The sequence below is a fragment of the Euleptes europaea genome, chromosome 12, assembly GCF_029931775.1.
Source record: "Euleptes europaea isolate rEulEur1 chromosome 12, rEulEur1.hap1, whole genome shotgun sequence".
NCBI lineage: Eukaryota > Metazoa > Chordata > Lepidosauria > Squamata > Sphaerodactylidae > Euleptes > Euleptes europaea.
In genome coordinates, this window is record NC_079323.1 from 15,295,975 (window position 1) to 15,312,982 (window position 17,008).

Sequence of the window (17,008 nt, forward strand, 5' to 3'; positions counted from 1 at the left end):
TTAAAATGGTAAAAAAGGAAGCAGCAACAGAACTAGATTTAAATAACTAGTTCAAAGCAGCATTGGCAGGTGTAAAGGCAAAGGATCTCAAAGTTGGACCATAAGAGCTAAAGCTGGCAACGATAGAAGAGGATGAAATTCTGTTTTAAGATTACTGTGTGAGGTAACTGATGGAGAGATGTAGACTTGGTCCAAGCACTTACCAGACCAAGAAGAGTCTTTTATGTAGCGGATGATGTGATATGAGTACACTGTACCAAACATCTGGTCACATACTTGTCCCATGTGCCCAATATAAAAAAAACATGCCCCTTAGCTCAGTGGTAGAACATCTGCTTGGCATGCAGAAGGACCCAGGTTCAATCCTGACATCTCCAGTTAAAGGGACTAGGCAAGTAGGTGATGTGAAAGACCCCCTACCTGAGACCCTGGAGAGCCACGACCGGCCTGAGTAGACAGTACTGACTTTGATGGACCAAGGGTCTGATTCAGTATAAGATAGCTTCATGAGTCCAGGGGGAGGGAGAGGTAAAGATTCAAATTGGATGTCCATATGGAGTTCCCGTGTCCCATGTTTATTATTGGGCACACCCTCCATACTGTGTTTGTCCAGTAAATATATGACCTGGTCCATGAACACATGAAGCTGCCTTATACTGAACCAGGGCCTTGGTCCATCAAAGTCAGTATTGTCTACTCAGACCGGCAGCGGCTCTCCAGGGTCTCAGGCAGAGGTCTTTCACATCACTTACTAGTCCCTTTAACTGGAGATGCCAGGGATTGAACCTGGGACCTTCTGCATACTAAGCAGAGGCTCTACCACTGAGCCACAGCCCCTTGGTAGGCATTTGCATAGTGTTCAGTGGGGCTGATGAATTGCTGGGGGAGAGGGCTAAGTGATGCCAACCTTTCCCCTTTTTTGTGACTGAAAGACGTTGCCTTATTTCGGTTGCTTCAAAATGTTCTCACTAAGTGCTTTTTCTGGATGCTTCTCGGTGGGAAGCTACATATGAGTAACTGGCAGCAAGAGATCAATAGAGGTTTCAGGGGGCACCTTAAAATCTATTTATTTATATGTATATTACTTTTCTCCCCAGTGAGGACTCAAAGCAGCTTACATCGTTCTCTTCTGCTCCATCTAGGGTTGCCAGCTCCTGGTTGGGAAACACCTGGAGATTTTTGGGGTGGAGCTTGTGGAGGGTGTGGTTTGGGGAGGGGAGGGACTTCAATGCCACAGAGTCCAATGGCCAAAGCAGCCATTTTCTCTAGGTGAACTGATCTCTATCAGCTGGAGATCAGTTGTGATAGCAGGAGATTTCCAGCTAGTACCTGAAGGTTGCAACCCAAAATCAAAGCATTTCCGTACCTCTACCGTAAGGTTTGGAAAACAGCACAGGAACGATATAGTACAAAAGTGGCAACAACTATATTGTGTTCTAAATATGCAATAATAAACAAGCAAGTGGGAATACACACAAGTAGCACATGTTACAAATATATACAAATTATACAATCTACGTTCAATGCAGTCTTTGTGCAATACAGTTTTCTTAGTATATATTAGTAGGAATCTTCATTAAAAAAAGTCCATAAGGTATATATATAAATGATCACTAGATGTTCATTTAGAAGGTATAGATGGGGGACGGCCGTTTCAAGGATATTTCTTCAGCCCCAATTCTATTCCTACATTAAATACAACATACTGATAGAAATTCTGACATTATAAATAATCTTAAAATAGCATAAATTATTTAGCATATTTACAAGTTTTAGCATACTTACAAGTTTCCAAAGTAATTAAATGATATCATATATGATGCATGATATTTAATGTAGGAATAGAATTGGGGCTGAAGAAATATTCTTGAAACGGCCGTCTCCCATCTATACCTTCTAAATGAACATCTAGTGATCATTTATATATGTACCTTATGGACTTTTTTAATGAAGATTCCTACTAATATATACTAAGAAAACTGTATTGCACAAAGACTGCATCGAACGTGGATTGTATAATTTGCATATATTTGTAAAATGTGCTACTTGTGTGTATTCCCACTTGCTTGTTTATTATTGCATATTTAGAACACAATAGAGTTGTTGTCACTTTTGTACTATATAGTACCTGAAGGTTGGCAACCCTACTCACAACAACCCTGTGAAGGTTAAGCCAAGAGTGTGTGACTGGCCCAAGGCCACCCAGCAAAGCCTTCACGTGGGGTTGTGCATAATGAAATTCCCGAGCCAAAGATATACACAGCAATTGCTGTTCTGGGTCATGGACATGTTTTTCCAGAACGGTATTAAGAGTCCGGGATTCTTAGTGAATTGAGACAACCCTCCCTGAAGAAATCTGTGTTGTTTTAGACTTCAGGCACTGCTAGCTGGCTGCAGCATGTGTTTATGTTTTTACCTGAGGTGAGGCATTTCCTGCCTTCCCCTAGTCTGTCTACACTTTGCCGTGGTGAAGGCCCCACCGCCACTGCTGCTAGGGTTGCCAAACCTCCAGGTACTAGCTGGAGATCTCCTGCTATTACAACTGATCTCCAGCCGATAGAGATCAGTTCACCTGGAGGAAACGGCTGCTTTGGCAATTGCACTCTATGGCATTGAAGTCCCTCCCGCCGATGGCGAAGAGGGTCCTGGCAACCCTAGCTGCTCCCAAGGCCTCAGAAAGGTTTCAGGAAGCCTCACAAAACAGGCTCCTCTCCCCCCGGCTGGTCGGTCCTCCTCCTTGTAGAACTGCTCATCCCTCTTCCACTTTGGATATCGTAGCAAAGTCACGTTTAAAGGGGTTAGCTCCACCCCCCTCTGGCCACTCCGCCCACCAGTCAGCCAGGTTCCTTCCACCTGTTCCTTCCTAGTGTTGTCCTGCCTCTCCGACAACCTTTCCCTCTGTCTCAGCATGGTGTATGGTTAAGAGCGGTGGTTTGCAGTGGTGGCCTCTGATCTGGAGAACCGGGCTCGATTCCCCACTCCTCCTGCACATGAGTGGTGGATGCTAATCTAATGAACTGGGTTGGTTTCCCCACTCCTACACGTGAAGCCAGCTGGGTGACCTTGGGCTAGTCACAGGTCTCTCAGCCCCACCTACCCCACAGGGTGTCTGTTGTGGTGAGGGGAAGGGAAGATTGATTGTAAGCCAGTTTGATTCTTCCTTAAGTGGTAGAGAAAATCGGCATATAAAAACCAACTCTTCTTCTCCTCCTCCTCCTCCTCCTCCTCTCTTGCCCTTGCTGTCACCTTCTGATTCCCCTCCTTTGCCTCCCTCGGCCCGCCCTCACAGGGAGCATCCCTTGCTTCGAGGGGAGGGATGCTGTCAACTTCTGTGTCTGGTCTAGCCCTCCTTGACTGCTTCCAAGGTCCCCACCCTTTGGGTGGGGGGCGCAAGCTGCCGTGACTGCCCCTTGCAGCGTTCCCAATGGCTCCTTCCCTCTTTGGGGAACACTGCTGGCTCAGGAGTCGTCGGGGGGGGCAGCGGGGTGGGAGTTAGAAGAAGCAGCAGAAAAGCATTTGTGATTGACTGGCTAAGATCCATGTTCATCCTCTGTTTCTCCAGTGTATTTGCCATGGTAGGAAGTGTTGCATGTTGGAAAGTAGCAGGCAAGCAAAGGGTTAAACAACCCCCTTCCGCTCGCCACCCCTGCCTTGAAAATCATTAAACACCCCCCACCCCTGTGCACCCACACTCTACTGCCATTTATCATCATTAGACCTAAGAATCCTTGAGATTTACTTATTCTTGAGATTTATTCTTACTTATTCATAATTTCCCAGAGCGTATAAAACTGGTAATGAATAAAGATTTCCCGATTTTCCTGGTATTTCAGAGTTGCTGTCAGAGGCTTCTCAAATATTTGTTTCCAGTACTAAAGTACAGATCATAAATACTGGTCAAAGACTTTCTCAGTGTTCATGAGTTACAGCCAGGTTTCCCTCTTAGTAAGGTTGTTTATGACCAGGTTTTCTCTTTGCCGTCACCTGGCAAAGACTGCAGAATTCATTCTGAAGGGTCTTAAATGGAGCAGTTCTTTCCTTCTGGGTATGATTACATTTAACTAACACAGCTGTATCTTAATTTGTACTTTTATATGCTTCTTAAAAAGAGAAATCCAGGAAGCTGTAACCATCTTCTTTACTGCTGAGAAAAGTAACTTCCTGTGACCTTCAAGAGAGAGGATCTCAGTCTATCAAATTAGCTACCTCTTTTGGTTAAAGGAAGTCTCTTTCTCCCTTTAATGTTGTCAGATGGTTGTTACTGTTAGCCTCTTTGCTTTCTCCCAGCTTTTGCCATTCATGTTTGGTGATGTGTAATTGCTTACGAAAAAAGTATTTTGTAGAAACATCACATTAGTTCACATTCTAAAGAATGTTCTGCCGCAGTTTGAATACTAAGATCGGAATCTGTATTTCAGCACGAGAAGCTATTTCCCCCCAGCTCTTTAGTTTCTCTAGTTAACAAGTTACTGTGTTTATTTTGGAAATTTATACGGTACCTCTCCAGAGACCTGCTTGAGGGGACTCGCAAAGTAAAACGATAAAATGAAATCTTTTTTTAAAAAGTTATAAATATTAATGAACGAAAAAAGCTATTTAAAAACAAGCTAGGGTGTAAAAGCATCATGCTAGGAAAAGTTGAGGGCAGCAGGAAAAGAGGAAGACCCAACAAGAGATGGATGGACTCAACAAAGGAAGCCACAGCCTTCAGTTTGCAAGATCTGAGCAAGGCTGTCAAAGATAGGACATTTTGGAGGACTTTCATTCATAGGGTCGCCATGAGTCGGAAGCGACTTGACAGCACTTAACACACACATACAAAAGCATCTTTAAAACGATAATGATAAAAGAAGTCCTCAGGCTTGAAGCAGACCGTCAAAGCAGTTTTGAAAGATGAAACCCCTCATTTGTATAGTCCCCCTGCCCACAGAGATGAGACAAGTCCAGAGACAGGGCTTTTCCAGTGGTGGCCCTCCCCCATGAGTCTCTCTTGGTGCCTACCTCACTTTCCTTCAGAAACCAGACCAATTTTCTTTCTCTTTTTTTTACCCAGGTATTTAGCTTACAGGTTTTTAGCTTTTTAAATGCTGTTTTATGGTCTGTTCGTGGCTTGAGGGCTCTTTTATCGATATCACTTTTTTGTTTCAGCTGTATGCCACCTCAAACAAGTCCCTCGAGAGGCAGCATAAAACTTTTCTAAATAAATAAACAATGGCTAAAATTTACTCATTGTTTCCTGACTTGTTTCCAATCCCTACTTCTGAGATCTAAAATCCTGTTTGTTTTGTTTTAATGTTTTGATGTTGGAGAAGGAGGTTCACTGTACACAGATTCAATTGTTTTGTTACGGTTTTTTTAATGTTGTTCAACTTCACTCATCCTTCAAGAATCGGGGGCTCAATGTCTAGTAATTAACAATAACATTTCCTATTATACAGCATCTCTGAGATCGAGAATTTCTTACTTACCCTACTAAACTGGACCAGTTTGCCCTTGAAGTGCATCCTGCCACCGGCGGGAGGTTTTTGGGGTGGAGCCTGAGGAGGGCGGGGTTTGGGTGAGGCGGGACTTCAACGCCATAGAGTCCAATTGCCAAAGCAGCCATTTTCTCCCGGCAAACTGATCTCTATTGGCTGGAGATCAGTTGTAATAGCAGGAGATCTCCAGCTAGTACCTGGAGGTTGGGGGGAGAAAAAAGGCACCTCTGTACTAATACCAAACAGTACAGGATAATATATATACACAAAGTGCAAATTTTATGAGCTACTGAGATGAAACAAGGACCATATACATAACACATACAAAGCACAAATATATGCAATATATACAATCCGCATAAAGCAGAAATGATTCCAAAGGTCTCAACAGAGTACCAGGTAAGTATTAGTATTGTAATCTTTGTGTATAAAGTCCTTATAAAGCCACTAATACTTACCTGGTACTCTGTTGAGACCTTTGGAATCATTTCTGCTTTATGCGGATTGTATATATTGTATATATTTGTGCTTTGTATGTGTTATGTATATGGTCCTTGTTTCATCTCAGTACCTGGAGGTTGGCAACCCTAGCGGTGGACTCTAATCTGGAGAACCGGGCTGGTTTCCCCACCCCTACACATGAAGCCAGCAGGGTGACCTTGAGCTAGTCGCAGTTCTCTTCGAGCTCTCTCAGCCCACTTACCTCACAAGGTGTCTGTTATGGGGAGAGGAAGGGAAGGTGATTGTACGGTGGTTTGATTCTCCTTAAAAGGTAGAGAAAGTCGGCTTATAAAAACCAACTTCTTCTAAACACACTTGAGGCTGTTGAACATGTTCAGTGATTTAATGTAATCTCCATTTCTGATGGGGAAATTATAACATCCAATGTTTGTTTATTTATCTAAAACATTTCTACACTGCCTTTCCATCCAAATAGGGTGAAATAATATTAGCGAATGGCAAGTGCTTTACTATAATTTTTATATTTTCGTTCTTTAGGCAGACTCCCAGATCGACCGAGAACATCAAAATTTTTATGAAGCATCTTTAGAATATGTCTTTAAAATCCAAGAAGTTCAAGAGAGAAAGAAGTTTGAGTTCGTAGAGCCGGTGAGTTATGCTTGACTAAGTTAATGTTCTTTCCCTTAAATCAGTGGTTCATATTTCCCACCCTGGAGGTCACCTTTCCACATTGATCAGTATACCTAGGAGGCCCAGTCACAGAACCCCTGAACAGGATTGTGGATTTTAATCTGAATTCGTTCTAAATTCATTCAGAGTGTCAGACAGGCCTACAGCTTGCAGAGGTAAGACTGGTAACAGCAGGCGGTCACATCAAATCATGGTTTGCACAAACCACAATTTAGAACCCAGCCCATGGTTTGCAGTATCACATGTTAAAACAAGCCACAACTTAGAGTTGTATGTCTTCTTTTATTATTGGTCTCCTTATGATTTAGCCCTAGTTTGCTTTTTTTTTGTGTGTGTGTCTTTTCCATATAGCACTTTCTATGGTTCAGGGGAAGCTGAAATCTCCACTGATGGAAATCTTTCTCCACCTCCCCCCTTCTGCTGCAGCACAAAATGCTCCCTGAAATGCTGCTCCCATGGGGACAGGGGAACCCCCAGAAAAAGCAGGAGAGGGGAGTCAGAGGTCTGCCATGGGAAGGAGGAATTGGTGAAAATCGCTCCAATCCCCAAACATGTGCAGAAATTATATTGCTTCCCTCAAACCTACAATTTCTATTTTTGGTTTGCTGTTATCAGTTCAGACATCATGCCAAACCTAGTTCATCTTCCCTAACCATTGCCTGTTTTGATATCTGAATTGTGAAAAACTGCTGCTGGGAGACATTTCCCCTCTCTGTTCTTTGACTGAATAATGGTAACTTCCAGGTCACCAGCAGAATTCCCTACAAATTTTCCCACTGGTTTCCCAAGATAGAAATCCTTTTATGTTCATGTATTCTTTTCTGTGGACACTTGACTAGCTTGTCCTTACATAGAAGAAGAAAAAGAAGAAGAGTTGGTTTTTATACACCAACTTTCTCTACCACTTAAAGAAGAATCCAACGAGCTTACAACCATCTTCTCTTCCCCTGCCCACAGCAGACACGTTGTGAGGTAGGTGGGGCTGAGACAGCTGTGACTAGCCCAAGGTCACCCAGCTCAGAGTCCACCGCTCCAAACCACCACTCTTAACCACTACGCCATGCTGGCAGAAGGATTTTGTTGACAGTTGATGAATATATCATGTTGGAAGATCAATAGGTGAATGGTTTCCTGATGGTTTTAGGCATATGGCAATATCACTGGAACCCTGGCTTGTTGCAGGGCCTAGTACTTGGCTTTCTATCTCTGCTGCAATAAATCTGCTAGTACCACAAGATCCCTTTTTGCTTCAACAAAACTAACATGTAGCATGACTACCCCTCTGGAATTTGAGAAGCCCCACAGTTCCTGTGAACGCAGTTTGAAAACCACTGCCTCCAGTCGACAACGAGGGCATTTACAGAGTAGTACGCTGGCTAATTAAAAAAGGAAATTTAATATTGCAAGCTATGAAGCCCTGGTCTCGAGAATCGTCCCTGCTTCTTTAAAGGCTCACGAAAAATCCAGTGTGGAACGAAACTGCAGACGCCTTGCCATCTATCTGCATGACACTTTAACGACTGGTGCTTAACGGTGTTGTCTGCGGAGCACATGACAAGTATTTCATAACATAAAAATTGGCTCAAAATTCCTAACTGAGGCGCTCTTCGAGTTTCAGTCTGCCCTTGCTTTTATTAAAGCAGCAAGAGAGAGCACGAGCGGGGAAGCTTCAGACAATAGGGAACTATTAAGGCAGACGTGAGCAATACAGGCCTTTAACCTGTCGTCTTGGCACTGCACTCCTGGGTTTACACGGAAATCAGTCCCGCTGGAACTGGGGGTGTTTAGAAAATGCTTCAGAATATACGTGGCTCGGATTGGGCTGCAGTCTTCTTTTTAGGGTTGCCAACCTCCAGGTACTGGCTGGAGATCTGCTATTACAACTGATCGCCAGCCGATAGAGGTCAGTTCCCCTGGAGAAAATGGCCGCTTTGGCAATTGGACTCTATGGCACTGGAGTCCCTCCCCTCTCCAAGCCCTGCCCTCCTCAGCCCCCCCCCAATCTCCCACCGGTGGCGAAGAGGGACCTGGCAACCCTACTTCTTTTGCCCCTTTCAAGTGCTTCATGGAAATAATGAAGAGCTCGCAATCTTGAGTGAAATTGGCCTTCTGCCTGCAGTAAGCTTTGAGTTGTGAGCTTTGCCAACAAGAGGCTCATAAGCTTGCCTACTCCTGCCCTAGTTCGACTCCACGTCTCTTTTCCATGCAGAAATTCTGCTATCACCTGAACATCTACTTACTTGCATATTCTTGGCAGAAGCACCGTGCTCTATGCAAGAAGAAACTTGTGGATAATTTGCAGCTCTTTCCAGAAAATGGAGCCACCTTGGCCTAATTTCCATGTTGTTCTCTTCTTTGTAACTTGCGTCAGTACCAATAATACTTCTCGAGAGCCTTTCTGAATTCTGTAAAATGATTCATTGATCTTCGACTAAAACAAATACACTAAGTACAACTGCAAACCCCCAACCGCAAAGGAGCTCAGGTTTTCCTTGGAATCCTCCAAAGGAACATTTGTGTGTCTGTGTGTATGACGTAAAACAGTTTATTTGTGCATTTTGCCCGCTTTGTCTGGATTCTCGCTGAAACAGCATCCCAAAAACATCGGCAAAATTTGCAGAAACGCACGGGGAGAGCGAGGCGACCTCTGATGGTCGGAAAAGGCAGGCAAAACCAAAACGAAGCGCTGGAGTAGTCGGTAGGGGTGACCACGGGGAAACAGCCGTGCACAAATGGCCACACAGTCCCCTAATGTGTGTTAACAATTTTCAGATTTACCCAGAATCATGCTTTTGTCCTGCTCCGAATACCTAAATCAACCAGTTCAGTAAACCCAACCTTTTACTAATTTAAGACAGACAGGGTTGTGTTAGTAGCTGGCCTGCGAGGATTCCAGAAAGCAACAAGGCAGCATCTGAAGCCTGGAAGAGTATTTATTTATTTTTATGTAGTGCTGGTGACCCTGAGATTGTTTGGTCATCGCATTCTCACAGGAAGAAGATCGTACTTCCATTTTGGATAGGGTAGGAATTTGACCTGTAGCCTTCAATCCATCAGCCAAGAAGTTACTGTCTTCCTGGCTCAGGGTTGTTTTCCTTTTTATTTTGCTGTGTAATTTACAGAGAGCACAAAATATACTTAGATATCCAGTCTTAAATTAATTTTGTTAGCGGTTTGGAAAATAAGAGGGGAGGGGAGAAAGCTGACCCGCATTAATCAAACGGGCCAGCAGTTTACAGTAAGCAGAGCTTGGATAATGTTCCTACCCTCCTTTCTGCAGAGTGCCTCTTCCTTTTATAGCTGCATGACAGGGGAGATATTCAACAGATGCAGCGTTTTCCTGGCATTGAGCAACCATACCTCTCGAATCTCTGCCTACCCATGCGCCATTTGAAAGCACAGGAGCCTTTTCAGAAAAGGAAGTGGCAGTCTTATTTATTTATAAGAGACAGTGTGGTGTAGTGGTTAAGAGTGGTGGTTTGGAGTGGTGGATTCGGCGGAGGCTAATCTAGTGAACCTGGTTGGTTTCCCCACTCCTCCACATAAAGCCAGCTGGGTGACCTTGGTCTAGTCACAGCTGCCTTAGAGCTCTCTCAGTCCCACCTACCTCACAGGGTGTCTGTTGTGGGGAGGGAAGATGATTGTATGCCGGTTTGAGTCTTCCTTAAGTGGCAGAGAAAGTCAGCATATAAAAACCAACTCTTCTTCTTTTTCTCCTACCAAGGGGCTCTGGTGGCATATGTGGCTCCCCATTTTATCCAAACAACCACCGTGGGATGTAGTTAGCCTGACCCCAGCTTGCTTCATGACTGAACACAAGACCCCGTTGGGACCTTAAACTACTATGCTTCACTGTATTTTGATTTTACCAGTGTATTTTTTTAGGAAACAGGAAGGGGCCATGGCTCAGTGGCAGAGCATCTGCTGTGCATGCAGAAGGTCCCAGGTTCAATCCCTGGTTTTGCCAGTTAAAATGATTAGCTAGTAGGTGATGTGTGGGGGGTGGGAATAGGGTTGCCAGCCTCCAGGTAGTAGCCGATCTCCTGCTATTACAACTGATCTCCAGCTGATAGAGATCAGTTCACCTGGAGAAAATGGCTGCTTTAGCAATTGGACTCTATGGCATTGAAGTCCTTCCCCTCCCCAAACCCCACCCTCCTCAGGCTCCACCCCAAAAACATCCCACCAATGGCGAAGAGGGACCTGGCAACCCTAAAAATGCCACATGAGTGTTTGCCTTTTGAATTTCTTGGGGAACAGTGCTCCTTAGGGGGTGAGGTCTGTTTGGAGCAGCAGGGAAAGGGTCAGCTCTCCTGCTGCTTCTCTTACCCTGTTGATCCAGAAACTGATCATTTCCTATTTGCAAACATCCTTGAGCCCTGAGGAAAGGCAGGGATAGAGACATTTTAAATAAATAAATAAAAGGTCTATTGGGATAAGGTGACGCAAGTCTGCACCTGACATCTAATTTGGCTCTCAGTTGTGACTGGGAATCATATAGCATTGAACCCTCCTCTCTCCCTCCCTCTCTGCTTTTGCTTGAGTAGTACGTTGGAAGACAAAGCGGGCTTGGGAGGCAGGGAAGGGGGAGCATTTGCTGGGGAGACACAAACAGCAAAAGGGTTCCCTTGTCCCATCAGCGTCACCATTCTTACTTTGCAGAGAGGCCAGAGGCAGCATGGGGGATTCCTCAGTTTGGTCACTCTGCCTCTTTCAGACAAAGTGGACCCAAAGAGAGACCTGTTTGTACTGCGAATGTATAAAGTCGGGAATGGGAGTGGATGGAATGTGTCTAGTTTAATATAAACAGAGTCACGGGAGGTGAAAGGATCTGAACTCTCCCCTTTCCTGCCTCACCTTGCTACAGTCCATTGCACAAAATGCCTTTCTCGCCATCCCCCCTCATAAGCCAGAAAAATGTTGGGCTGTGAGAAGAGTGCTGGGGATGAGATATTCCTGAAAGAAAGAAAGTGTGTGTGGGTGGGGGGTGGAAGCATTACTTCACCTCACTTGCGTACCTCTTTTGATGAGAACTTAAGCCTTGCCCATCTCATTTGATAATGTGAACGGTGCATAGACATGAACGAACATGGCGACAGCCATGTTGTCTGCCTCATGTAGATTGGCCCCCAGAATATCTTGCCCGAGAACCTCCAAGCTCCTGGTCTTGAATGTTTTGTGGAAGAATGCTTTTTTTTCTTTTTCTTTTTGCAACTTCCTCCTGAAATAGGGTTGCCAACCTCCAGGTACTCCTGGAGGGACTGAGTAATACTTACCTGGGATCTACACCTGAAAGAAGAAAAAAACCTTTAATTGGTATTTGTTGGACTTTTTTTTGTCTTTAGGATAGTGAAGTTTGGAAACCTTGGAATATTGCGACTTTGTGTTTTTATGCTTAAGAAATAGGACTTTTTGTATGTGCTTGTCAATGTTATTATATAATACAGTCTGTTGTTTAGCTATACTTTGTATGGTTGATCTGTGTTAGATTTGGAGTAACTACATTTATACACAGAGGTGTCTATTTTGGCTTACAACCTCCAGGTACTAGCTGGAGATCTCCCGCTATTACAACTGATCTCCAGCCGATAGAGAGCAGTTCCTCTGGAGAAAATGGCCGTTTGAGCAATTGGATGCTATGGCATTGAAGTCCCTCCCCTTCCCAAACCCCGCCCTCCTCAGGCTCCGCCCCCCCCCCAAAATCTCCAGCTGTTTCCCAACCCGGAACTGGCATCCCTATCCTGAGACTGTGTCTGACAGGTCTCCTGGAAGACTTTCAACATGGTGTCTGATCTGCGCTGCAAATCATGCCTGGGAGTGTGGGAGCACTCACAATGCGAAATGAGCGTATTATCGTCAGCAGCCCTTATTTTTGCATGCTGTACCTGGGACTTGAATGTTAGAAATCTTGCTTGCTCTTAAAATCCCCCCAAACAATTCCAATACAGACAGGTTTATAAATTTGATGCTGCTGCCATCTAGTGCTAGCTACTCTTTTCCTTTGGTACCGAGATAAAGAAGGAGATTCGAAATGAAAACTACACACTAAAAACGAAATGCTCGTGTTGTCAGTTAAAAGGTTTTCATTGTAGCTTGACTTCATTGTAGCCAGAACCAACGGGTTGAAATTAAATCAAAAGAGTTTCCGGCTAGACATTAGGAAGAATTTTCTAACAGAGCGGTTCCTCAGTGGAACAGGCTTCCTCTGGAGGTGGTAAGCTCTCCTTCCCAGGAGGTTTTTAAGCAGAGGCTAGATCACTGGTTCCCAACCAGGGGTCCGTGGACCCTCAGGGGTCCACGAGAACTAAATTAAGGTCCTCGAAACAAAGTTATAAACCCATAATAAATTAATATTTTCAATTAAAAGTTCTCTATCATATATATATATATATATTCAAATATTATTCTAAGTTTAATGTTTAACAGTTATGATTAAAGTTTATTTTCAAATTCTCTGAATTTTTATTTTGAACCTTGGGATCCCTGCACCGAACAAAAAAGTCCTAGTGGTCCCTGGTCAAAAAAAGGTTGGGAACCACTGGGCTAGATAAACCACTATATATATCTTCCTTCACTGAAAGGGTTTTTTTTCTTCTCATTGCTCCAAGATGTATCTATTTGTATTCTGTACTACGTAATACTTGGAGTAAGAGTTTTGAATGCATGGTTTGGAGTCACATTCTTTTTTTCTTTCTTTCTTTTCCTTTTTTTCCTTTTCAGCTTTTGGCATTTCTTCAGGGATTATTTACTTTTTACCATGAGGGATACGAGCTGGCCCAGGAGTTTGCACCATACAAGCAGCAGCTTCAGTTCAATTTACAGAACGTAAGTCCGAGCAGCATTTCCTGCAGTTTCTTAGATAACTCGACTTCAATGTCATGAAGCTAAGGTTGGTAGTGCTTTGTTACGATTCTGAAACCTCTCGCAAACAAATCAAGTATTTAGAGAACCAGTGTGGTGCATTGCTTAGATTGTCAGACTAGGACCTCAGCTTAGTAAACTGACTTCAAATCCCCACCCAGCCTTGAAATACACTCTTTCTGCCTAACCTACCTTGCAGGGTTGTTCTGAGGACAAAGTGCAGGGATCACTGCCTATCTGCTCTGGCTTGAGCTCTTTGGGTGTAGGGTGGGTAAAAATGGATAGAGAGAAGTTCAGGCATCAGTGCAAAATAATTTCACACTTTAGATTCCTATTTTCCCCCGCCCCCAAAAAAGGCCTGGGAAATCCAGTAATTGGGTTAACATCATTAAACTTAAAATAGTGCAACTTGTTATGCCCCTCAGTTTAAAAAAAACTCAGGGATATGAGTAAGTTAAAAAGGTAAAGGTAGTCCCTGTGCAAGCAACAGGTCATTATTGACCCATGGGGTGACATCACATCCCGACTTTTCCTAGGCAGACTGTGTTTATGGGGTGGTTTGCCATTGTCTTCCCCAGTCATCTTCCCTTTATCCCCAGCAAGCTGGGTACTCATTTGACCAACCTTGGAACGATGGAAGGCTGAGTCCACCTTGAGCCGGCCATTCCTCCACATGAAGCCAGCTGGGTGAACTTGGGCTAATCACAGTTCTCTCAGAACTCTCTCAGCCTCACCTACCTCACAAGGTGGGGAGAGGAAGGGAAGGCGATTGTAAGCCGATTTGATTCTCCTTAAAAGATAGAGAAAGTCGACATAGAAAAACTAACTCTTCTTCATCATCATCATCATCCTTCAAAAAAGCTCAAGATTTTTTTCCTGTTTCCAATCCAGGAGATATCTTGGGGTCTCTAACATGATGCTGGAATAGCTTCATCTCATGCTGGTGTGATTTAGGAAAATGGGCTTAACCCTTCTCATCTGATCGATTCCCAGCTGAGAGGGAAGAAAAAGATAGAGTGGGGCTGGATTTGTGCATTTAGCTCTTTTTTCCCTGTACAGAACTTTTATCAGTGGCATGAGGCAAAGCCATGTAGAAGCCCCTCATATAAATAATTGGCCCTTTAGCTGGCCTTAAAATTTGGCCCTCACCTTCAAAATTAGTGAGTTCTTCCGTCATTTCTGCTGTGGTGAAGTGCATTCATTCCCAAAGCGGGGGGGGGGGGGGGGACCCAGCCAAAAATCCTGTCTACTTTCAAACACATGGAAACAGAAAGCACACTGGAATAATAACAAATGACAATCATTCACTAAATTTCTCCTCCATTTCTCCTCAAGAGCACTTAGTGCAATCCTAAGCAGAATGACAGTCTTCTAAGTCCATTACTGATAGAGATACCCGCTTCCCAGGCAAATAGGCAGCTCATCAGACAATTGAAAGGGGGAAGGCAAGAAGACATCCCCTTTGGCTCACTTTGGGAAATGTAGCCCTTCAGGTACCTGATGACGTCAGCTACCTATGCACCTGAACATCAGGTTGACTTCCCCTACTTCTGGCAGAACAGTAAATGCTGCTTGGGTTGGAGAAAGGAAGAAGTGTTCTCATTGAAATTTTAATTACATAAATGTGTGTTTAAGTGAAGGGGGCTAATATATACATTGCAGGTATAAGAGATCCCGGCCAAACGTTAGAACAATATTGCAGGGGGAGGCAGTATAATCCTATCCTTGGGGATCAGTTTTCATCCCATCCTCAAGTCAGCGGGAATATAAGTAGGACACATCTGAAGGTTACAAAGGGCTAAGAAGAGGCAAAGATAATAGCGAGGAATAAGAAAGCAACAGTGCATTGGATTATTACAAGTTTCCCTTTGAGAGAAGCACCAGAGGTCACTGTTGTTTTGACGTCTGCGGCACATTCCGGTTCTGTACACTTGCCACTCATAACTGTAGCAGCGCCGGACAAATTTTATAGTTCAGAAACAGTACTGAGCAAGTAAGCTTTCCCTAAGAGACAATAAACACTGTGTGAGATTGTGGCAGAGGAGATATTTAAGCTGGTAGCTTCCAGCTTTCCCCTGTAGTCACTACCGTAGGCTTGTTAGATCGCTAGAGTTGTATTATTTGGTGTTCCAATGCCAATTTTGACCTTCTTGAGCTGTCTGTACTTGATGCTGAATTTTTTAAAGTGAAGTTTGGCTTGGACTGTGTTCTTGCAGCTTCAAAAGCTGCTCTAAGGATTCTTTGGCAGGCGTAAGTTAAATCTGCTGTGGGTTTTGACAAAGCCGCTGCACTTTCGGCCTGGAACAGAAACATCATTAATTCAAGTGTTGCAACAACAAAGATTGGGTCACATCCATAGACGTTTCGATGATGGAAGAGGGATGAGAAGCGACCTCGTCTGATTTTCCACCTCATTGCAACTCACTTGAATGCATAGCATGTTGTTTGCAAGACCTGTGTGTCCCCCCACCCCCACCCCCCAAAAAAATGCAAGTACCTTTTCACAGATCATGGGGGCTGCCAGTGCGGGGGGATGAAGAGAAAGATCCATTTCTGCCAGTAGAGCATCTCCAGGGTACAACCCACTGTGTTTTCCCACAATACCTTTTTTTCCCCATCAAGTCACAGCTGACTTATGGCAACCCTGTGGTGTAGGAGAGCCAGCGTGGTGTAGTGGTTAAGAGCGGTGGTTTGGAGCAGTGGACTCTGATCTGGAGAACCGGGTTTGATTCCCCCAGTCCTCCACATGAGTGGCAGATGCTAATCTGGTAAACTGTGTTTGTTTCCCCACTCCTCCACATGAGGCCAGCTGGGTGACCTTGGGCTAGCCACAGTCTCTCAGCCCCACCTACCTCACAGGGTGTCTGATGTGGAGAGGGGAAGGGAAGGTGATTGTAAGCCAGTTTGATTCTTCCCTAAGTGATAGAGAAAGTCGGCATATAAAAACCAACTCTTCTTCAAGACAAGAGACATTCCTTCCTTCCTTTAATGGTACAGTTCCTAGCCAATAGGCTGAGCTAACCACACTGAACTGCTAGATAGAATTTTTTAAATTATTTTATTTTATATAATTTTTTTTATTATTTCTGATCCTGAACACGTCCACGTCTTAGAACAAAAGGATGGCCCAGGGAGGTTTTCTTTCTTTAATTTAGACATATCTCTGCAGGATACTAGTGGATTGATCTGCATTGGGTTTTATGTGCGTTAACCCCAACAATTTATTTGTTTGTTTGTTTAATTCAAAAAAGTTTTATGCCACCTTTCCACCCGTTCAGGGATCAGTCTGATTTTGTCTCTTCAGACCAATTTTTGCACTTCAGAGTTTCACAAAACTTGCACCCGGTCAACCGTAACACTTTTAAGCAGTGCTTTCTCATCCAGGATGAATGTTATTTTTCAGAATACCAGAGCTATCTGTTTTTTGGCTGTTTCAGTGCCATACAGCACATTAAATAAAAGCCTCAAAAAGGCCATCTGACAGGTTTGAGATAATGCTACAGCTGTGCTTGTATCGC

General features: G+C 44.0%; 1 protein-coding gene and 1 non-coding gene across 2 annotated transcripts in view; one reads left to right on the top strand and one right to left on the bottom strand.

The window, feature by feature from the left end:
• ARHGAP42 (Rho GTPase activating protein 42) overlaps positions 1-17,008 on the top strand; it is a 181,288-nt gene that overhangs the window by 117,382 nt on the left and 46,898 nt on the right. Inside the window, exons 6-7 of the mRNA XM_056858115.1 lie at positions 6,477-6,587; positions 13,350-13,454. Of these exons, the coding sequence (XP_056714093.1) occupies positions 6,477-6,587; positions 13,350-13,454 (216 nt within the window). The remainder of the gene's footprint in view (positions 1-6,476; positions 6,588-13,349; positions 13,455-17,008) is intronic.
• Positions 766-837, bottom strand: TRNAT-AGU (transfer RNA threonine (anticodon AGU)). The gene has a single exon. It is a non-coding gene; the product is annotated as a tRNA-Thr (tRNA).